The sequence below is a fragment of the Magallana gigas genome, chromosome 5 (genome assembly GCF_963853765.1).
Source record: "Magallana gigas chromosome 5, xbMagGiga1.1, whole genome shotgun sequence".
Taxonomy (NCBI): Eukaryota; Metazoa; Mollusca; class Bivalvia; order Ostreida; family Ostreidae; genus Magallana; species Magallana gigas.
This window is the reverse complement of record NC_088857.1, coordinates 28,423,949-28,448,750: the sequence shown is the minus strand read 5'-3', so window position 1 is coordinate 28,448,750 and position 24,802 is coordinate 28,423,949. Positions and strand designations below refer to the sequence as shown.

At 31.9% G+C, this 24,802-nt stretch overlaps 1 protein-coding gene across 1 annotated transcript in view; it reads left to right on the top strand.

Annotated features, from left to right (window-relative positions):
• Positions 1-24,217, top strand: part of LOC105318791 (uncharacterized) — a 48,346-nt gene extending 24,129 nt beyond the window's left edge. The window contains exons 30-47 of the mRNA XM_066084008.1: positions 2,517-2,642; positions 3,253-3,381; positions 3,505-3,642; positions 9,125-9,244; positions 10,153-10,410; positions 10,506-10,763; positions 11,341-11,463; positions 11,831-12,085; positions 12,433-12,564; positions 14,421-14,552; positions 14,821-14,952; positions 15,059-15,082; positions 15,190-15,284; positions 21,390-21,523; positions 21,693-21,838; positions 22,897-22,967; positions 23,245-23,292; positions 23,648-24,217. Coding sequence (XP_065940080.1) covers positions 2,517-2,642; positions 3,253-3,381; positions 3,505-3,642; positions 9,125-9,244; positions 10,153-10,410; positions 10,506-10,763; positions 11,341-11,463; positions 11,831-12,085; positions 12,433-12,564; positions 14,421-14,552; positions 14,821-14,952; positions 15,059-15,082; positions 15,190-15,284; positions 21,390-21,523; positions 21,693-21,838; positions 22,897-22,967; positions 23,245-23,292; positions 23,648-23,650 — 2,324 coding nt within the window. The 3' untranslated portion in view covers positions 23,651-24,217. The remainder of the gene's footprint in view (positions 1-2,516; positions 2,643-3,252; positions 3,382-3,504; positions 3,643-9,124; positions 9,245-10,152; positions 10,411-10,505; positions 10,764-11,340; positions 11,464-11,830; positions 12,086-12,432; positions 12,565-14,420; positions 14,553-14,820; positions 14,953-15,058; positions 15,083-15,189; positions 15,285-21,389; positions 21,524-21,692; positions 21,839-22,896; positions 22,968-23,244; positions 23,293-23,647) is intronic.
• The last annotated feature ends 585 nt before the right edge of the window (positions 24,218-24,802 follow it).

The following is a 24,802-nucleotide window of genomic DNA, read 5'->3' as shown; positions in this document are numbered from 1 at the left end:
CGGGTATGTTGTTGTTACCCTTTTCCGTCTGTCCGGCCATCAGTCCGTTCATTATTTTGATTGGGGGTGTCATGTTGTTATGTTAAAAAGCTTTCAAGAATTCTCTGGTTTTCCTGGGGGTCAAAACAAGAAGAAGGTACAGTTTCCTTTATCATTATATTTGCCCTAAAATTTAAAAGTTGTTTCAATCTCATAAAAACACACATATACCATCTTGAACGTGTGTATATATAAAGTACCAAGTCATACACTTTAATCTTGTTTCAAAAAATAATTAAGACTTTAACATTTTGGCATATTTGTAAGATTTGGTAAAAATGATGAAAAATGGCAATTTTTTTCATAGTTTTTTTAAGAGGAAGAGGAAAATGTGTCCGCAGCCGCCGCCCAAAACGAAATTAATATATTTTATGTGATGTTACACGATGAAATTATCATGTGAGTTTCATCATGGGCGATAGCTGCGGACATATTTTTCTATTCAAAAAACTACTTCTGTAAGGAACTGTGGTGTCTTCTGCTCATTTTCATGAAAATTACGGGAAAATGCACTGATTGTGACGTCACAATTAACCCCATGAAAGTCCAATCAGGTTAACTACAATGAATTTATAGATTCTTTATAGGTTTTTCAATCCTCAGTCTCAAAGTATCTCAAAGTATTTTTTCATCCTAAAAATGTTATTCATTCTAAACTTTATAAATGAAATGAAATAAAAAGAAATTTGTATATGGTACTCATGTATTTTACAAAGTTATTGCAATTTTGGCCACAATGAATACAACGTATACAAGTTGAGATCAAATTAGAAAATAAAGTTTGTACCGGTGCAACGGAGGCTCGAACCCCATCATTTCTAGGTCTCTGTGTCCACTAGGCCAAGCAGTTCGTCGAATGTCCTGGCGTAAGACTATTTATATTTGTCTATATAAAAGGCATATTTATGGTACGGATTTAAGAGAATTCGGATAATTCAGAGTTATCGAACATTACTGAGGATCAGAGTTCGTTAACTTGCAAATTTTATGTTTAGGAAAAAAAAATAGGATAAAGTTATTAATTGATACGCGGGTGATAATTCTTAGTAACTACATCTATCGCCGAAATACTTCATGGCAGACAAAAATAAGACAAAAACAAAAACACCCCCAAAGAAATCCGGCATATTTAGAATGTAGCGATAAATAATACATGGCAAATTCTGTATCACATCCCATATCAACCCGAGACTCTAATATCAGCCAGAGGGCCTATCTATGGCTGATGATATGAAATGTGAGACAGATTTTGACATGTATTGTTGTTTTTATTATATATTTGAATTTAGAAAGCAATATTTTTCCACGATAGTTTTGACTTCAGATATGCAAAGAAAAGAAAAAGAGAATAAGGTCCGAGGTAATCCTAATTTTTATAGTACAAAGGTGGTCTGGAAATGTGCAATAAATGGTGTGATGAAGGCTGAAATAAAGGTGATGATACGGGGTATGTGATAAAGGCGAGTGCCACTGTTCATAAAATATTTGTTTTTATAACAAGATTATTTGTTGTACAATGATAGACTGGGTACAACAAAAAGTCTTCTTATAAAAAGAAATATTTTTTAACGGCAGACGCCTGTGATTTTTTTTTCTTGCGATAATAGTAAACACTTATACATTAGAATAGGCGTATTGAAGGCAAGGAAGTTACTCCGTAATACACGTATGACTATGCTCAAAGTCGCTAAAAAATTCCACCAATGTAAGAGTGCGAAAAAACACCATGGCATCATTTCTCCACAAGGCCTTTGTCGGTGACCAAGGCTTAAGACGCACCAAAGTTTGTAATAGATCATCGCCAACGTCATTATCTTACGACAGCTTTTGTGAATAGCCCCTTAACGTAAACGTACTTTTGTCGAAAGTTCAAGGTGTAATTGTAGACGTACGAATTTTTGTGAATAGGTCTCGGGGGTTACTCCGTTCTGGAATGTTCTATTCATTAAAACCAAAATCGCACATTGGCCCATTTTTTTAATTCGGCATTTTTTAAATCTTAATTTCTATGTTTACTCTAAATAAGTTCCCGGTAAATATATACAATATTTACGTAATCATTTAATATTCTTGCATTGCAAGTTTAAACAAACTCGCACTAACTTCGATCCGCCAAAACGTGTCCACCACTTTGCTCTCATTTTTTAAACTTTCGGGCTAGTTTATCGAAAATGAAAATAGGTTTAAAAATAATTTTTTTAATTAATACTTTTAGCAAAAGTCAATTATAGTTAGGGACATCATCTCACACGTGTTGAAATACCGAAGGTGTAAGCAGTTATTCTGGTGCAGGCCTTTTATAGTACTTAATCTATAAGTATAAATTATTATTTTCATACCTCAGTATGCTCAAATAGTTGTGACACAATCGTTTTATCTTTTGAAATATTTTTCTTCACATATTATACCATATAATGCTTGTTATCAAACTTATTACAAAATGTATTTCAAATACCATTTTTAATATGTTTTTACAGATATTGATGAATGCTCGGATTTAACATTAAACGAATGTCCCGATGATACTGATTGTCAAAATCTCCATGGAAACTACACTTGTAATTGCAAGTCAGGATTTCAAAAAAATGCTTCCGATTGTGAGGGTAGGTAACTAAAAAGCCATTCATATTCTTAGTATTGGTTTGTTAATAAAAATTCATTACATGAATACTTTTAGTGTTTAGAACAAATTGGACTCATGACAATGAACTTTATAACAATCCGAATTTGAGAACTCAAACCCTGAGTAAACAACGTCCCATTTTAATTGAATGAATATTAGAGATTGCATTATTCCTCGAAGCAGCATTAACTATTATTTATATTGTTTACTTATATATAAAAGGCTGGGTGTACTTGTGCTTTATGTATACATGTATATACATTATACATATTTTTAGTAAACTTACCGTGCAAGTTCAGTTATAATGTTATTATTCTTGTTCAAATAGATTTAATCCTTATATCCTTAAAGCAGTCTAGTTGCAAAACAATTACATCGATATCTTGTCATGCAAACATATTAAAATTAGTCGATCTTTCAAGACTGTTCCATTTGAAATATCACATTTGCAGAGGATTGTAAGCCCTCCATTAAGCATCATGTATATATAATGTAAACATAATAAAAGGCAAACTTGCTATGCATTAATCTTATTTATTTTTATCAAAATCAAACTGTTAATCACTTGTCCAATTTTACTCATGTTGTAGATGTAGATGAATGCTTGAGCGGTATATCTGATTGTCAACACATTTGCATAAACACTGTCGGAGGATTTAACTGTGAATGTGAATTTGGATATGCCTTACATGACATCGACAGAAAAACATGTGAAAAGGGTATCGGTCTTAATCAAATCATCATGTTACATTAATATATTGATTTATACGTTGAAAGTGCTGTTTTCTATAGGAACAGTGGATTTAAAACAAATAATAAATCTTTTTAATTTATGATTCTAGTCGTCAACGTATGTACTCTTTTCCCTGAATTGAACTGCAGCTATGGATGTCGGCTTGAAAAAAACTCCAATGTTAGTAAAGGATATTGTTTTTGCGAATCTGGATTTAGGATTGACTTCGATAATAGCTCTTGCGAAGGTTGGTAATTAAAATGATAATAAAAACATGCATAATCTTATGTGTTTGTGCGCGAATATACACTAGCTTTGGTGCACATGGATATACATTATTCCGGGGCAGAGGTGGAACTCAAATATAGTGAATTTCCCTGTGCTTTATGTATATCTAAATCGTTCGCTATGGGCTGGTATATGTCAATTTAAGAGTTATTGCAATGGTTGTGCTTATAATATGTATATATCTTTGCAATGTGTATTGTACCGTTCGTTTAACTGTATTTCACCTGTATCTCAAACGACTGTGTATTGAACGACCAGTGCGCTAGATTCCGTTCGTCATCAAAAACAAGATTTTTGTCTTGCATAGATGGCGGAGTGGTTAGAGCGGTGGCCGCTCACTGCTAGGAGATAGGGTTCCATAGGTAATGACTTCAAGCCCTTGCCAAGGCTGAGGTGGAGCTCCAACATAGTTAATATCCCTGTGCTTATATATATATATATATATATATATATATATATATATATATATATATATATATATATATATATATATATATATATATAATCTTTACGTTTGCATTGGAAATCTTTTGCGAAGTTCATTTTCCTGTAAACGCACTTAGCCTTGTCACAAACACGAACGTGATCAATAGTTTTAAATATTATTTATTATTGTAAGATAAAATGAAAACATTATTGTTTAATCAAATATTCGTTAATAAAAAGATTTATGCCGACAAAAATTCTTGCACTATATTTTTTGTCGCCGAAGCGACTTAACTAACATGTTAATATGGCTGTTCAATCAATGTTATTTATCACTTATTAGGTTTGTTACTAACTGGCTACAGAAATATATCGGGTTGATCAATCTTAAAGATGGCAAGGCGAAGACAGTAACAAATCTAATAAGTGTTTTGTTTTCCCGAGGACTATCAAGTGTCACATTGAGATCAACGCAAACCCATGCATACAAGTTGCCTAACTTACGTCCAGACCCAAGATATATACAAAATAGGGGGCATTCAAAAAAATGTTACATAGTAATAAAACATGTGGTGCTGAATGCAACCATGGCCCCCTATTATACACACATATGGAAAATAAATATCTGCACAAAACACATGATAGGGGACCTAAGGACTAGAAATATTATGTAACACATGTACAAAAAACATGACAGACCCCCTACTGAAGACACATCAGTAAAAACAAGCATCCAAAAAACTGCCTGTCCACAAAAAAGGTGGGTAGAAACCAAACAACTAGGCCAAAATTACAAATATAAATACTATCTAAGGAGGTAGAAGGGGTAGACGGTGGGTACAAATTTCACTGCACAGCAATTGCGTGGCTTCTTGTTCAAAATAAACAGATCAATAAGAGACAAGTGACAAATTGAACACAAAGTACAAATTAAGGGTTAGGGTAAACATAGACTTCAGGAGATTACATAAAGTATGGAACAGTGTAAAGTGAGATAAACAAAGAAATAAACACAGCACGTCACATAAAAGTTATTATTTACAATAGTCACTAATTTATGTTCCTTAGCTTTTATGTTCTAGCCAAGGAGACTGAGCTTGTTTTTTGCTTAAGCAGGCGTAAAACAGAACACATGTGTAAGAATGAAAATTGTCATTTATTTAGTAAATGACGAAAAGATATATACAAAATAGGGGGCATTCAAAAACATGTTACAAAGTAATAAAACATGTGGTGCTGAATGCAACCATGGCCCCTTATTATACACACATATGGAAAATAAATATCTACACAAAACACAAGATAGGGGCCGAAGGACTAGAAATATAATGTAACACATGTACAAAAAATACATGACAGACCCCTTACTGTAGACACATCAGTAAAAACAAGCATCCAAAAAAACTGCCTGCCCACATAAAAGGTAGGTAGAAACCAAAAAAACTAGGCCTCCAAACCATCCACCACTCCAAATATTTTAAGAACTTGCAGCATGCGGTTTCTGTATTAAATAATATGAAGTTTCGGAATAAGTAGGCGAAGCGTCGGCCAATGACGGCCATATTGCAGAAAAATAATTCTCACAGAAGAAAGATTGATGGAAAGCTAAAAACAAAACTTTATGATAAGCGCAATGACTTCAATTTTTCTTTAGTCAATGTTCCTTACTTATGTAGCAATATACCTTCAACACCTGCTGCGGATGGTGTTTTTGTCTTTCAGTTAATTCGATACATAAGGGTATGCTCTTCGTATGAACAGATTCTAATGCTAGGCAAGCTACTGACAAACAAGTTGATAAAACAGGACTATTACGAGTCTCGTTTAAAGTCTCCTGGGTCGCATGCTGACTGACGTTTTTCATACTAATTGATCACCTAACGGACTAGGACAGTGCTCAAGTAGGACTTAACGAGGCCGGGTCTAATTTGTTCTGCCCTAGATTTTTGAAAGACAAATTTCTACATGAATTTCTACTGATATAATTATTATTTTAAGATAAAAGAATAAGACATTTACCACACCGTTTGTTTAGGGGGTCATCTCAAAGTTTGTTAATTTTTAACATAGGACCCTATGGGATTTTGCTTTAAATGTATAAATTTTGCACATTTTTTACATTTTTTTTTAAACTTCTGCCCTAGGGATTTCTTTTTCTGTTCTACGTATTAAAGTTATTGCTAAAAGGCATAAAAAAGTCAAATAAAAAAACCTTTTACCTCCTGGTTTGTTCCAGGGGTCTTATCAAAGTTGATTTTTGTATGCCCAATTTCCCAGATTTGTCAAATAATGGCTATTTTGTATTTGCCAAAGGCGGATATGGTGATCTTTATAGTGTTATTAAAACATTCAGACATATTTAAGTAATAAATAAATATATAACATCACATATTAAGGGTCATGAATATAAAATACATGGTTATTGTCTTGAAATATATGAATTAAGCTATAATTAGACGGGTGAAAACGTGACTGAGGGTTAGGCTTGCTGAACCCTCTTCACGTTTTCGACCCGAGCCCAAATTTAGCTTATACTTCGAGATGTTTATGTTTATTCCACAATATAACATCAATTTTACGCATCAAACGAGCTATTTTCAACAAATTTCTCCGAATATCTGCAGTTGAAACTATCACGCCATGGCGTCAACCAAGCAAAAAGTCACAATACAAATGAAACGCTGCGCGAAAGCGTGCGTACTAGCTTTGTACTCGGTCTCGTTAAGTACATTCTTCGACTTAAGTCCGTAACTAGAAGAGTGCTTAGCGAGGACAATTTACCCAAAACCTAGGCCGCCCATAGAGGTGGCTTAAGTTTATCCTAAGTTTGTTTTACACAAATTTAGAAGTTTATTTGTCAATTATTTTAATTCAGCATGTAAATACAGTGTATTTATAACATAATTTAACAAAATTACTATCTTGATATTTACCAATATCAGAGCTTTAGTTTTATTGATATAAACATTAGCAATGATCGTAATAAGCTGAAATATTTTCAATATAGTATGCAAGTGGGCTGCTGAATAGGTTGTAAACACGTAATGGTCAATTTACAAGAAGTACTTGTGACTATTTATGTAAACTCACAAACCATGAAAACTTATGAAATGAACTTTTGAAGACAAAAACCCTCAGTGGTTTTTGAAAATGACGAAAACCTCAATTCAATATATTGACTTAATGAAGAAATTATACTCAGAGTAAGGAAATTGTCTTATTGGTAAAGTAAGATGTTGAGCAAACGATAAAATAAATCCACTATATTATTCTATCAAGTTTTAACGGCATCGCGATATTACACCACAGGCAGCCTTCGAGAACGACTAGTGAATATACATCAAAACAAAGAAGTAACAACAATAGACTGAATGCTTTGCCTGAGATCCATTGCTTTGATCTTTTTAAAAATTTAAGGTACATATGTTTACAATCATGCCACCTTGAATTGTTGTGGCTGTACATTTACATGTACTTCTACCCCATCTAATATCAAAATATACCAAGCACTAATATCTATAAATAAACATGATATCAACCTAAGAATGATAATAATTTATTACCAATACATTCGAATTCGGTAAAAGAAATGAACAATTCGTTTTTCTTGTCTAACCTAATCATGCTTTAGCTAATAAAGACATTGCTAAGTTTGCTTTATGTTACGGTATAAGACACTTAACGAGGCCGAGTACAGAACAAGTACGCACGCTTTCGCGCAGCGTTTCATTTGTATTGTGACGTCATTTTTATGCTTGGTTGACGCCATGGCGTGATAGTTTCAACTGCAGATATTCAGCGAAAATTGTTGAAAATATCTCGTTTGATGCGTAAAAATAATGTTATATTGTGGAATAAACATAAATGTCTCGAAGTATAAGCTATATTTGGGCTCGGGTCGAAAACGTGAAGAGGGTTCAGCAAGCCTAGCCTTCTGTCACGTTTTCTTAACCCGCCTAAATATAGCTAAATTCATATATTTCAGACAGTAACCATGTATTTTATATCAATGACCCTTAATATGTGATGTTATATATTTTTTATTACTTAAATATGTCTGAATGTTTTAATAATACTATTTAGATCACCTTTTCCGCTTTTGTCAAATAAAAAATAGCCATTATCTGACGAATCTGGGAAATTGGGCATACAAAAATCAACTTTGATAAGACCCCTGGAACAAACCAGGAGGTAAAAGGTTTTTTTATTTGACCATTAGATGCCTTTAAGCAATAACTTTAATATGTAGAACAGAAAAAGAAATCCCTAGGGCAGAAGTTTTGAAAAAATGTAAAAAATATGCAAAATTGATACATTTCAAGCAAAATCCCATAGGGTCCTATGTTAAAGATTAACACACTTTGTGATGACCCCCTAAACAAACGGTGTGGTAAATGTCTTATTTTTTAATCTTAAAATAATAATTATATCAGTAGAAATTCATGTAAAAAGTTTCATCCAAAAATCTAGGGCAGAACAAATTAGACCCGGCCTCGTTAAGTATGACTTATGTAGGTCCTAAGATTCTTAAGTCCTTCTTATGGCCCTACCTAAGTAAAAAAAAACTTAGCATGCTTTATGTTACGAGCCCCTGATCATACTTCTATCTTTTTAGAGGTCCGTGTTGCTCTGCTTTGAATTTGTATTTCGTTTTATGGGTTTTGAGATGGTTGAAAGTTTTTTATTATCATTTTTTATTCACTAAACAAATATAGAGATATATGAGGCAGTCACGTGTTATGTTAAAACCAATGAAAGTGTGACATTTCGGTCGAGGGAACACAAAATGGTTTTTAAGCGATGATACACAAATATTTCATTGGTGTGTTAAAAGTCCGATAACATCCAAAATTAAGCATTCAATGCTTAAAATGAAACACTAAAGAAACGCTTAAATACTTGTATTGTCATGTCTAAATGAACCAAATAATTATGTTCTTACGTCGTTGTTGATATATCTATATAAACTTGTTTTACAGTTGTGTTATATTGAAGTAAACATTGTATATTTATAGATATAAATGAATGTGAAGATTCAAGCACATGTCAACAGAATTGTACAAACACAAAAGGCTCGTTTGGATGCTCTTGTACCATTGGATACGTATTGACAAATGATGGGAAATCATGCAAAGGTATATATATATATATATATATATATATATATATATATATATATATATATATATATATATATATATATATATATATATATATATATGTATGTATGTATGTATGTATGTATGTATGTATGTATGTATGTATGTATGTATGTGTTCTTAATCGTAAGTAATTAATGGATATCGTTTTTATATTAATCGAAAATGATACTATAATTTATTCAGGTTGCTGTTTCCGTCACTGTTTCGAGAATTTTAACTAAAATACACATACCTTTTAATGAAGTAGAGTTAAAAACGATGTAAGGGGAAAAAAATCAAGTTTTTGTCATTGAGACTTCATTTATTTTCCTCGAAGAAATTTATATGAGCAAAAAAACATTTTTTACGGAGATTTTGTGATGGAAAATGTTTACATCTGTTCGCCTTTAGGAAAAACTAAAAACAGCTCGCACAATTTTTCAACGTTACCATACGGGTCCTTTTTATTTGTTTACAATGCAAAATCCACGAAAACTAAATTTTGGACAGTGTATTGAAAGAGTTTTAGTAATGATCGAGATGTTGAGCAAAAAGTGATGGAAGCAGAAAGTAGACACAGAGTAAAGCAATACCCGTTTAAATTGTTATAATAAAGAAGAATGACGAATCTGTTTTCAGTATTTTAACAGCAAAAACTCCGTTGGTGGATGATGAATAATTCAAAGTGGCGTTGCAAATAAATTGTAAGGTCCCTGTTACTGCGTTTTATAAACTGTTTCTGCAGTGGTCTTTTCTTTCTTTTTTTTTTGGGGGGGGGGGGTGTTTTTTTTAGCTCAGTGAAAGGATTAATTTAAATATACGCAAAAAGTTCTCATATTCATATAAAATGTTTTAGCCGAAATATGAACATATCCTCAAAATTTCTTGTTTCTGTGTTCCAGAATGTGTCGATGGTTTGTACGGAGAAAATTGTAAAGAACGATGTAAATGTGGCGAAGGCTCGGAAAGGTGTGACCATATAAGTGGATGTGTGTGTAAATCTGGTTGGACAGGAAAATTTTGTGATACAGACATTAATGAATGCAATAACACTGAAAGTCCATGTAACAACACCTTTGAAGAATGCATTAATAATGAAGGTTTTTTTCAATGTGTTTGCAAAGAAGGTTTCGAACGAAGACCAAACAGCAGCTGTAAAGGTTAATTCATGTAGCTCAGCAAAGATCTTTTGTTATATTTAGCAATTTCTATTTAATCAAATAATATTTTTTTTATTTTTATATTGAACTTTTAGAATGTGCTTTGAACACCTTTGGTAGAAATTGTTCAAAACAGTGTTCGTGTGATTTCACAAACACTCAGTCATGTGACACGAAAAATGGAACTTGTTACTGCAAAGAGGGATGGCACGGTGTTGATTGTATAGAAGCCGTTCTCAGGTGTGCTAACACAACCATCTGTGGTCCAAACGCTAAATGCTCGGAGAGGTACGAGTCATACGTATGTCATTGCGACGTTGGATATAAAAAGGATGCTTCTGGGTCTTGTTCCGGTGGGTGCATGCACGATTTTATTCACAAGCAAACACTATATTGCAATTCAAATCTTGAATGTTGTGCATGCGAACATATTTTGAGAATTTCCTTTGTTTATAATTTTATTTTAAATATCATATCCATAAATGTCTAGCAGATGTTAAGTTAGCAGTGTGCTCTATTTGCCATATTGTGAATATGTATTTTTTTAAATGTCCGTGTCTACTTCTGGTCATACAAAAGACAAACCTGTTGCGTGGTTAGGATGATCAGAAGGCTACAACCAAAATTTACAAATCAATTATTTTCTTTGTGTATATGCTACTGATGTAAAAGGAAAATGCGTTGATATTCATTATTCATATTGATTTATTCTTAAGTCCCTAATTAGGGATTAATTATCAAGAAAAAAGGGCATTTATACTTACGAATGATGTTCAATTTTGAATTGAAATCAAATGACTTAAATGGCCCATGGGCCTCATGTTTATGTGGCTTTTGGAGCAGTATGTACGCAGGCAATCCGTGATCTACTGTAGATATTTTTTATGACTGATATTTGTCTACTTATTTTTTTTATACATTTTTTTTCAGATATCGACGAATGTTCACTCAAGACTGATAATTGTGACTCGAATGCCGTCTGTGCTAATACAGAAGGCAATTTCACGTGCTCTTGTAAAACTGGATTTAGTGGTGACGGTCATTTTTGCGCAGGTTTGTATTGCATCCTTGGTAAAATTTTATAAGAAAAATTACTTTCATACAGTAAAAAAAAAGGATGGATGTGCAAAAGTTGTTTTGCACATTGTTATTTAATGATGCATAGATGTCAATAAAAAATAATTTATATGTTGCTTATATAATACTGTAAAGATCTATTTCTAATATAATGGTGTTAAGAAATAAACAATCAATGAATCTTCACTGTATCTATGATAATATCTTACACGAAGAAATCAAAAGTCACGTTGCTCTTAAGCTTATGTAACACAAAACATCTACATACCAACAGTCTTAACCTGTGAATTTCTACTTCGAAGTACATAATGCAAAATACATACGGATGATGAATAACTTTTAGCATGTAACAGTACACATTATGGTGTTGACTGCGCCAATCGGTGCACATGTATTGAGGATAATACAATAGACTGTAATGACGTCACCGGCCAGTGTGTTTGCAAGACAACATGGAATGGAACAAACTGTGCCGTAGATGTCAATGAATGTGATATAGGGACACATGACTGCAACTCTACCCTAGAGATTTGTCAAAACCGTGATAACGGATGGCATTGTAACTGTCGATATGGGTCATCAAATGGAGTCTGCAATGGTATAAACGTTCTATCATTTTTATTTAACAAGATCGGCTTTAATTTAGTGCAAATATGTATCTTGCCAATTGAGTGTGAAGCTGAATTTTTATGTGAGGTCAATATGTAATGTCAATTTTGTTAATAGTATAAAAATTTAAAGCATAATTTTCTTATTTTAGGAATTTGTTTATTTTGAAAAATTATATTATGTTTCCAAAAAATAAAATTACATTTTACGTACAATCATATTATAAGATGTAAAAATTTTTGGCTGAATCTCCAGACATAGATAGAATGAAGCATGTCATGAATAGTGATCTAAATAGATGGACGTAAAAAAGATGTTTTTTTTTTCTTTCAACAGACATGACCAAAACAACAGTTACACAGAGTGCAGATGAAAGTACACAGACAATAGTCCAAAGCACGGTTGAATCATCACAAAGTACTGAAGCTAGTCCACCAACCACAGGAGGAAGTGAGAGCACTACTAAAGGTAGAGAAAAAACAACTATGATTGAGTAGACTAGAGATTATAAAAATCCCTATCAGGAAATTACATAATATGCTGAACAAGGTGTCAGACTGACAATTCACAAGGCTGAATACGCTACATTCACACCTTTTGATCTACTGAAAGCATGTACAGTATACACAGAAACTACTTCGCTGAGCTTTCTGTGAAGTAAAACTTCACAGACATTTTGAAGTCTTGATCAGTTATCTGCTTTATTTTGAAAAAAAATCATTATGCTGGAGAATGTCTTCTTTGCATTATTAAGAAAAGTGTCCCAACATAAATACTAGAATTGACATTTCATTAAATTAAACTCATTGTAAAAAAAAGTAAATATAAAGTCACTTAAACTTTAATATTAGAAAATTATTTTTGGACGTTTTAAGTAATTAAAGTTGCTATATTTTGTATGCTTACATGTATTGGTGTCTCATTGTTTAATACATGTGCGGATCTAGGGAGGGGTTGGATCTAGAAAAACTTCAAATTTCTTAAACTGACACAGTACAATTATCCAAAATAGGTATAAGTCACCCCTCCTCACTAAAACATTGATTTTCCGTGTCCCCTCCCCTAAAATAAAATAAATATGACCGCGCATGTAATATTGAACTTTAAGAAATATAAGCCCATTTTTCTCTTGTAAGCAATAGTAAAGAATCAAAGCAAATCCAGATTTTGGTCTCAAATAGTGGTCAGTGGGTAGGTAGTGTTCTGTTTAATGGCATACAGTGTAGTACAATGGAGTAAAGTGGGGTACAGAGGGTCTGTACAGTAGAGGTACAGTCGATTTACAGTACAGTGGTTATAAAGCATATGTCGGACAATGTCGGTCAATTTTCGGGAATATCATTGGATTTTTAATTCAGTAGTGTTTGGACCAAACACATGTTTACAATTTTCCAAGAGGTTGTTTTATCCTGAACGAAGACAAAGACAGCTTGACTCCATGTACAAAATATAAATTGTTCCTAATGATGTTGAGAAGAGTAAAATTCTTAGGGTTGCCCAAAACAAATTGCGCATACTTATCATTATATATAAATCTGGACGATATGTTGATTTGGGGCATATTTTGAATTATGAGCTTTTCCATTACATGTGATGATATTATAGTGGTTAGATTTATTTGCAATAAATGCGTTAAAGGAAAGGAGAGGCATACGCTTCTGATACCGATGTCTTTAAAGCCTAAAATACCCATTTCTACACATTAATGCAGAAAATATTCCCCTCTTTATATATCTTTTTAAGTATTTTGTCGCATTTAACGAATTAACAGGGTCTGCCACATTTTCTTAACTATTTCTAGACAAATCAAAGAAATCGGTCCATAAAGTGTAATAAAAAACAGGAAGGTTTAGGAACAAGAAAGATAAATAAAATCTCGAGCAAAGAATTTTTAAATAAATACACCTAAATACGACAAAACAAAGAAAATTAACAATTTAGTAAGGGGTGGGACAGCTTCTATTTGCATTTGTTGAAGTGTTCCAATTTCATTTCTCTGATACATATTTGTATAATATAATACGCACACATTTTATTCCTCTAAAAAGCTTTGAAAGTGAATTATGAAATCTGACTGTTGGCCATTTTTAAACGCTATTTTGACCTTAACAACGCCATTTTTGTAAAAGACTTTTACCTATAGAGAAAGAAGTTCATAATTTCAAAACTAGAATCAATATTTACAATTTATATCACTATATATATTACTTGATATAAATATTTTGGCAAATTAAGGGAAATGATGTACAGAAATATTAAAAGTTCGTGATACATGTAATATCAATAAAGCAAGTCGGAACATTATTGTTTGTTTCGTTTTATAGACATGACCACAACAACAATGACAGAGAATACGTATGAAAGTACCCAGACAACAGTCCAAAGCTCTGTCAAATCATCACAGAGTACTAAAGCTAGTCCACCAACCACAGGAGGAAGTGAAAGCACTACTAAAGGTTGAAAAAAATGTCTTTTGTTTTAATGGGGCACATTTAGGACCATTTTATTTTTTCCAATTTTTAACAAAATTTCTTTGATCATGAATCATAGGCACACATTATTCTGAAATTTAATAAACAGATATTAAAAGTGTCGTTTACTTTATTTATATTACTGGATATAAGATATTTTGTCTTATAAATTAAATGAAGTATAGCAACGTTAAAAGTTTGTAATGATATCAATATAGCAAGAGGGAATGTTATTGTTTATTTCGTTTTATAGACATGACCATAACAACAGCTACAGAGAGTACATATGAGAGTACCCAGACAACAGTCCAAAGCACGGTTGAATCATCACAAAGTACTGAAGCTAGTCCAGCAACCACAGGAGGAAGTGAAAGCGCTACTAATGGTAGATAAAAGCACTTGTGATTGCATGTTTTTGGAAAACAGATAGTTTTTTTCTTCTTTTTGATAGATCGTTTAATAAGTATGTTTTTTTTTGTCTTCTGTTTTAGAAAAAGTAACCACATATATTCCTCGTGAGTATAATCTTATATAAGGACACATCACACATAATTTTCTAAAGAATAATTTAATCATATATGGTTTTTTTTTCCAAACTGTTTTTTTCTGTTTATTTTTACAGAAACTACTGAGATTAAACTAAGGGTAGTTGCGACTTTTGGAGAGAACATATCACTTATAAACTATGACCGTGTCGTGCGAAACATGGAATCATCTGTAAGTTAAGTGCACATTATTGATGTTTAAAACGGTATGTATATATATATATATATATATATATATATATATATATATATATATATATATATATATATATATATATATATATATATAAAAAAGCACTAAAAATAACCAACGACACGAACAATAAAATAAAATATTGTCAAATTTTCGGGACAACCCGTCCCTTCTTCAGGACAACAAAATAAAAACTACATAATAAAGAAGAAAAACATCTACAAAACTAGCACTAAACTAAACTAAATAATATATAAAAACTAGATAATGTTTAAACACCGGATCAAAACGTGGCAGCTACATCTTTATATTTAAGAATTCGAGCCCAAGAAAGAAAAATCCCGTCCGACGCAGCGGACGGTCTGTGAAGAAGTGCTGAGAGATAACGCGAACGAATTAACTTGCTAATTGGGGGTTGTTGTTAATTAAGTTGTACTAGTAAGATAATTCGTGGTGAAAGTTTGTAGGGAAGATTGGCCCTGTAAAAGACCACATAAATAATCATGAATGTAAAAACTAATGGAAGTGAAATAAAGAAAAAGAACAAAACCGATTAAGGAAATAGCTAAAAATTTGAAAAAATAACATGATTAATAGTTTGTACATGGACCGAAAAAGATGAAGATGGTGATATTGCTACGAAAACAAATCAGTACTTAGTTGATGTTCATTTTGGTGAAGTCACTTAATTTGTTAATGCCGTCAGGGCGGAATGACTTCAGTCTATGCATCCAAAATTTTTCTTTATTTTTTCTCTCCGCATCTGTCCAGTTAGGGTTGTGATCAATGACCAAAACCATCATGTCCTCCCATTTGTGACCATCTAAATTAAAATGTTCCCCGACGGGTTCTTTAATTTTCTTAGTTTTGATGGTGGAACGATGATTATTGATGCGCCTGCGGAGGTCTCCTGTTTCCCCTACGTATTGTTTCTGACAAAATTTACAATTGATGAGATATACACAATTGTCAGATCGACAAGAAGTATTTGCGAAAATTTTGTAAGTACGGCCAGTAATGGGGCTAGAGAAGTCGTCTGCATCAGAGCTGTGTTTGCACAACAGACATCTGGTGTCAGAACAAGTTCTAAAGCCACCATTAGGCAGAGGGTTCTTTAGTTTGGTTCTTACCACCATGTCCTTAAGGTTTCTAGGGCGCTTGAAAGCTGCCATCGGTGGGTTTTTAAAAACCTCAACCATTTTATCATTGCTGTAAAGGATTGGCAGGTTCTTCTTAAGGACTGCATTTAGGCCACTAAGGACAGGGTGGTAAGTAGTGACAAATGGGACCTTGTTGTCTTCGTTTTTGGGTTTATATTTCAGAAGGAATAAACGATCCTCTTTAGCTAAATCATCAATTGCATTCTGTACAGATTCTGTACATATTCTGTACATTCTGCCAATCCTTTACAGCAATGATAAAATGGTTGAGGTTTTTAAAAACCCACCGATGGCAGCTTTCAAGCGCCCTAGAAACCTTAAGGACATGGTGGTAAGAACCAAACTAAAGAACCCTCTGCCTAATGGTGGCTTTAGAACTTGTTCTGACACCAGATGTCTGTTGTGCAAACACAGCTCTGATGCAGACGACTTCTCTAGCCCCATTACTGGCCGTACTTACAAAATTTTCGCAAATACTTCTTGTCGATCTGACAATTGTGTATATCTCATCAATTGTAAATTTTGTCAGAAACAATACGTAGGGGAAACAGGAGACCTCCGCAGGCGCATCAATAATCATCGTTCCACCATCAAAACTAAGAAAATTAAAGAACCCGTCGGGGAACATTTTAATTTAGATGGTCACAAATGGGAGGACATGATGGTTTTGGTCATTGATCACAACCCTAACTGGACAGATGCGGAGAGAAAAAATAAAGAAAAATTTTGGATGCATAGACTGAAGTCATTCCGCCCTGACGGCATTAACAAATTAAGTGACTTCACCAAAATGAACATCAACTAAGTACTGATTTGTTTTCGTAGCAATATCACCATCTTCATCTTTTTCGGTCCATGTACAAACTATTAATCATGTTATTTTTTCAAATTTTTAGCTATTTCCTTAATCGGTTTTGTTCTTTTTCTTTATTTCACTTCCATTAGTTTTTACATTCATGATTATTTATGTGGTCTTTTACAGGGCCAATCTTCCCTACAAACTTTCACCACGAATTATCTTACTAGTACAACTTAATTAACAACAACCCCCAATTAGCAAGTTAATTCGTTCGCGTTATCTCTCAGCACTTCTTCACAGACCGTCCGCTGCGTCGGACGGGATTTTTCTTTCTTGGGCTCGAATTCTTAAATATAAAGATGTAGCTGCCACGTTTTGATCCGGTGTTTAAACATTATCTAGTTTTTATATATTATTTAGTTTAGTTTAGTGCTAGTTTTGTAGATGTTTTTCTTCTTTATTATGTAGTTTTTATTTTGTTGTCCTGAAGAAGGGACGGGTTGTCCCGAAAATTTGACAATATTTTATTTTATTGTTCGTGTCGTTGGTTATTTTTAGTGCTTTTTTATATCTCATCTCATAACCGTGTATCTTTTGATCCGACACTTTAGATAACGAGTGTTGTTGGTTTGTTAGTGCTTCTTATATATATATATATATATATATATATATATATATATATATATATATATATATATATATATATATATAATTTATTTATTTATTTATTGCAGCTCACTTTTTTCTACTAAGGCCGAATTGCTGGATTCATCAAAATACTCATTCTTGCAATAAGGTATTTTATTAAGTGATTGTTTCTGCAAAGTTTAGCGTTCCAACAATTCTTTAGACTATATATGGTGAAATTTGACACTAAAATAATTTGTCTTTTTAAAAAATGGAAAAAACACCTGAAAACTGTTTAAAACTGTTTAGAAACATGATAAAAAAATGTTGTTCAATCCAAATAAGTAAATGCAATTGATTCTTTATTCAGGAGAGGAAGTACAATTGTTGAACATGAAGTTATCGCGAAAAAAACCGAAAAGGCAAATCAAGATCTTGTGGCGTCCATGTTCATTTTGTCTAAAACCAACATTGAGTATGATACTGAGAACCTTACAACTATATCTGTATCAGTAAAAGATGGCACTGGAAAGCAACTAGGCATGTTTTATAGCAGTAATCTTTATACGACGAATATGTTCGAAAATTAAGTTAACTATAGAGTATTGCAAATGGTATATGATTCAGATTTTAAGCAGGTTTTCTTACTAAGACACGTATTTGATAAACTTAAATATTGAACTAAATTTACTTACAGTTATCACCAATGCTTCTTCAAAATGCGAAGTTTATGTAATTAGTTATCCATGCAAAGAACATGAGAAATGTGAGGAAGACAACAGTAAAGCTTATTGCCGCAAGTTAGTTTTTCATAACAATTATTATCATAGTAAAAGTAAAACCGTACATGTACATCTCTCTCTCTCTCTCTCTCTCTCTCTCTCTCTCTCTCTCTCTCTCTCTCTCTCTCTCTCTCTCTCTCTCTCTCTGTGAAGCATATGTGTATGAATAATTGAATATTGTGAATTACATGTAGATAATAATTAAGCATACACTATTTTATAAAGCATAACCCTGTATTGAGTACTTTGAATAATTGTTAATATTTTTATTTTTTTGTTGTTCTATTTTTAGAGAAATGACGGATTCGAGTAAGAAGTTTCTTTTAGATACAACAATTTATTCAAAATTGCAATTATCTACATCTAACAATGAATATTTGCATATAATGTATTTTTTGTGATTGTATTATTGTCATGCCTGTCCTGTTAACTTGACATAAACATGTAAATAGTTTTGAAATAATTTTGTTTTCAGACTAAACTCTATGCAAACATACGCTTGTCATAGAATGATTTGTCATAAAATGCTTTTCTGATCACATTTTGTCCGTTGTCCGTTCTTCCGTCCGTCCGTCTATCCGCCCGTCTGTAAACTTTTTACATTTTGAACTTCTCTAAAACCGCTTGGCCAATTCTAACAAAATTTGGCTCAAAGCATCCTTATGGGAAGGCAAATATGAATTGCAGAATAAAAGGTCAGTTTGCATTTAAAGCGGAAAAATCCTCGGAATTGTTAAAAAAAAGGGGGTGCATTAAAATCTTTTTCTCAAAAACTATTCCGTCAAATTCAACATAATTTAGCATAAATCCTCCTTATGGATAGGAAGATATAAATTGCAAAAATTAAGGGCTAATTTTATTTCAAATCTGAGTTATCACGAAAATAATGATAAAGGAAAGGCGTGTTTCAATCAATTTATAACTTTGGGTTCGTCAAAAACGAGGTTCTCTTGTAAAAGCAGCCATGTTGGACGTATGATAAACGGGTCGGTCTGACAAAGATTAATTTGTTTCTTGTGCATTAGTTCGCGTGCAAAGAGAATCTTTGAACCATTCAAGATACATTGGTGCCGATTTTGTGAAGTAAATTAAGGTTAATTATTTCAATGCGTTGAAAGTTTTCACTTTTGATGCTGGTGTTATAGCATTTTTGATTATCGTTTCATTTTCGTTATTTGCAATGTGACCCGGAGAACTATTGCCTGTATTTTGTATTTTTTAGGTATCAAATCAAACATTAACTTGGGTAAACTTCGGTAAATCAAACAGTTGACTCTTTACTTGCGCAAAAAAGCAAAAAAATGAAGTATTAACAACATAAATACAAATCATTATATTGGTTATTCGGTATGATCTTTTTGCGTAATGGTTGAAAAATGCAATGTGTTTTGTTGAGATACTCAGCATTTGCTCGAGTCTATTCAGTTCAAACAGAGTTTTATATCGCTGACGGAAATATATATATATATTTATATATATCTATCTATATATATATATATATATATATATATATATATATATATATATATATAAAATCCAAAATTAGTAAAGTTTTGAATCGGCTTCTGTTATTTTTTATTGAGTTTTGAATCGGCTTTCTCTTATTTTTTATTATATATATATATATATATAGAAGCAGAATATATATAGCAGAATTGTGAGCTCTGTAGCTTCCTTATAACTCTACTGTTGACGCTGAAATTTTGTTGATCAATAGAAATGTCTCGTCAAACGTTAGATATTTGAACAAACAAATTAAAAGGATGATATGCTGTAACTTTGCTGTAACTTTTTTCTGCGGCCCCCTCCTTATAAGATCAATTTTACATCAATTACATCAATTTTGATAGTTTTTCAGACCCAAGTAAAAAACGACACGGTTAAAACAGTGTCCATGGTTCTGGCACATTTCTGTTAAGTAATTAAGGCAATATCGCTTTTTTCTGAGAAAAAATTTCAGTGGAAAATCATCCTGGTTTGTAGCCATTTGTTGTTTTTGAATAAAAATGAATGCAATGGGTGCGCCTTAGTAAAATATAATGATATGACAGTCAATACATTGATTATAATATCTCTTTAACATATCACCTGACAACATTTTTCAATCAAGTGAGTAAGGTTATAAAAGGTCACGCGAGTCATTTTGTAATGGGGAGAGACCAATGAAATTTATTTTTGAATGTTTTCGATTTGAGGGATCGAGCGCATTGAGGTACAGTTTTCTTCTTTCAAATATAAATTTTTTTAGATAAAATACAGTAATAATTATGATATTTTTTAAAAATACAATAACTAGTAAGTAGTTGAGGAAGAAAATGTACCTATGTTCTCATACATTTTGATCACTTTATAAAGTGGGCGGAAGGGAACGAAAATAAAGGGAATTTGAAGTTAACAGTGTACCTCTACCAAAAGTTAAGTTTTATCTATTGTATAGGATCTTATTTTGGTAAAAATGAGACAATGTCAAAAATTAATTTGATGCAAAAATAAATGTAAAATTTGGATATTTGGTATTTATTTTTTGTTATTCTACCGAGGGGCCATATGGCACAATATCCTTATCCTTTGAACGCCCATATAAAGTCATTGTTGCTCATGTGAGCGATGTGGCCATATGTGCCACTTGTTCGTTTATGTGAACGTTTAGATTTATTTATTTGATATGCTGGCAGACGGAAATGCTCTTAATTTTTTAATAGATAACAACTTTCAGTTAATTATCGGACTTGGGGTCGTGATGTCGCTGTTGACCCTTGCTGGTTTCATCGGGGTCATCATTATCTGCTACGTTCGAAGAAGACAAAATCTTAAGGAAATGTCAATACCGCCTTTTGATAGTAAATCTAAGTAAGTTTATCAATGATATACAAAAACAATTAAATAAGTAAATATTCTTCGGGAAAATTGTTCATTACGGTATATACAATGTGTGTTTTAATGATCGAAGATGACGGCCCTATATTTTAGCTGTTTCTAAGAAACCTTTATCAGTTTTTGTGTATTTATCTTTATACAGAAATACATTTGCCTCTGGAGTGCCCATAAAATACAACAGCCAGGCTAGATATGAATCTCCATTTTCTCCGCATTATTGGACAGGACTTAGAGACGGAATCGGAAGGGATGGATTTTATGACGTTTACAGTACAAGAGAATCCTATAGTGAGTATGACGCTTTTCACTCGAAATGGGGTCAAATTATAAGCATGAAAAACCTCTCGAATATTGCTTTACAATTGGAAAAAATACAATTTAACTTTACAAACATTAATAAACTTAGTATTAGCATATTAGAATATAATAGACATATTAATTGAAAACCTTTGCAATCTTATTAGTCATTTCAACTAAATGTAGTTGAAGTATTCATTTTGTCTACACAATCGAAGTAAAGGACTACATGCGGTTTTATGGATTTGTCGCCCCAAAAATTAAAGTTCTGTAGAGATCTTTAAAAAATAAGGTTGAAGATAATTATGATCATAATGAAAATAAGTATTTAATAAGTCATTACCCTAGTGAAGTCATAATGTAGAAATGACGTCATGAAGATTGTCTTATTTTGATAAATTAATCTTCTGGAGCAAAATATGGGTGGTTTTTTTTTTATTATTGGTTTCTTTATCTAAGAAACATTTAGGGCATGCTTGCTCAAGTATCATGTTTAACTATGATATGTAAAAAAAAAAAGTGTAAAAACCGTACTTGAGAAGACCTGTGCGCTATACTTCCAAACGCAAAATATGAAGGAAAATGACAAAATTTTCGTTATTTTTTTTGAAATCGCGGGAATTAGCCTATTTTAGTGCCGTCATCGATGAAAAGGTATTGGACAATAGTGACTAATATCAAGATCAATGTGCTAGACACATATGATGTTTTATAAAAATTAGATTATGATACGATACTATTTAAAAACATGTTTAAATGGGGGAGGGGGGGGCAGATATTTGATCATTTCCATTTATACGTTATAGTTAATCAATTTTTTTTTAATGTTTTAAGGGGGTTGGGGTTATTATTTAATTTTTTTGTTTGTTTTTGTTATGGTTTTTATTGTTGTTGCTTTATTAGCCTGTTTTATTCTGTTATAAAAGGATCAATCATCTTTAAAGAATGTACATATACAGTAATCATAATCATGTTATTTTGACACTTCGATATTAAATTAATGTCCTGCCCTAGTTGCCTGTGAATATACTTTTCATTATTGTTAACAGGTTATGACAATACTGCACAGGCAGGGATCTCATCGGATTTCATGTATCAAGCTGTACAACCAAACAAAAAGGTAAAGAATGCAAGTATCTAGCTAGTATTTATATGAATGTATTTCTTCCATTTCCGACTCTGTTTCATCACTCATATGCAATTGTTCTTACTTTAATGTACAAAACAAGAGATGAAACTCACTTGACAACTCTGATTAGTTGCATTTTCAAGTCATTTCAAATTTTATCAGTCATAAATGTGTATGCTATCTTATTTGTTATCATTTAATTGTAAATTGTTTCAAAGTGAATATGTTGAATATTCAATAATATTTGTTGTTTTAATTTTTTCTGTAGTTTAGAATCAAACGTCCGGAAATTAGCTCAAAACCATTGAATCAAGAGGTAATTCTTTATTAATTTCAGTCAAGTACAAATTGAAACAATTGATAATTATTTTGTGTAAGCATATCAATGAATAACTATATTTTGATTTATGCATTTAAGCAAACTATTTCTTGTTACTCTAAATTAAAATATATATTATGTTTAAATTCAATAAAATTGAACTATGTTTTATTTTTATGGCATACCTTTTTCATTTGGGAAAAATGTTTTAATATGTTCTTAAAGATAGGACACAGTAGTATATAAATAATATGCATATATACATTCATGAATCCCAGTTAACTGGAGAGACATCAAATATGGCCATGACTGTTTTATCTAATTTTATTTATTTAATATTTTTTTTTTGCAGTGATAATGAAGAAAAGAAGAAAATGTTCAAGCTGCTTTTATAAAAAGCAGCATGAAGATATTTGCTGTATTAAATCACCAACCTTCAATTTCAATTGTAACATTGATACATGTATATTTAATTATGACCATTAAAACATATCATAAAAGAAAAATTGCACAAGAGAATATATATTCAAAGAAAAGCATAATTGTACATTGTGACAAGGCTTAAAAAGAAATGAATTTAATATGTCTACTAAAAACATTTAATGTATCACTGTTTAATATAAATAACATTTTATGTTAAAAAAAAATTAACATGTGAGTAGGTTTTTTTTTATATAATGCAGTTAATGCATTTAATATATATACATACATACATCCATAAATACATTCCAGAGATTTTTTTCAATTTGTACGAGATGCTTCTTAATTGTTCAATGTATTGCCTGTTTTTGGGTAATCTTGTATATGTGTTGCTTGTACGTTTTCAATACGACGTATATCATTATAGAATTATCATATTTGTATGGTATCTAGTACATATGTATCCTGATAGATGTTTTATAATAAAAATAGTTTATTCTCATTAATCTTTTATGTTTGAATTCAAATGTAAGGCCTTGATTTTTTTTATTGTTTTATTAAAACAGATTCGGCTTATATTTTTATTTAAGCATTTAATGCTTAATTTTGGATGTCGTCGGTCTTATGACACACCAATGCAGTGCAGACAAATTAAACACCGCGCATTATCATACTGATTTTTGGTGTGTGATTTAAATGTGTATTGTCGCTGTAAAGCCATTATATACGATCTCAGTCAGGTTATTAAACATACATGGAACAGCCAGATTAACATTTTATTTCGTACGCTTCCGCAGTTAAAAATTTTGTGCCAGAAACTTTGTAGAGAAAAATATTTATTATTTACGAGTAGATATAATTTAATGGGTTTTTTTTTCAATCAATTCCTGCAGGCTATTTTTGCTCCATATATTACATTGACACACTTTTAAATATCAGACTAATAAATAAATATATTCTCTCGAACCACCGGATATTTTGCATGAAGTAAGAAAATATTGTTATTTTTTTATATCTACTGCACGATGATTGCTTAATATTGTTCAATCTATGGTTAAGTTTTTTTATATACTTATATATATACGTT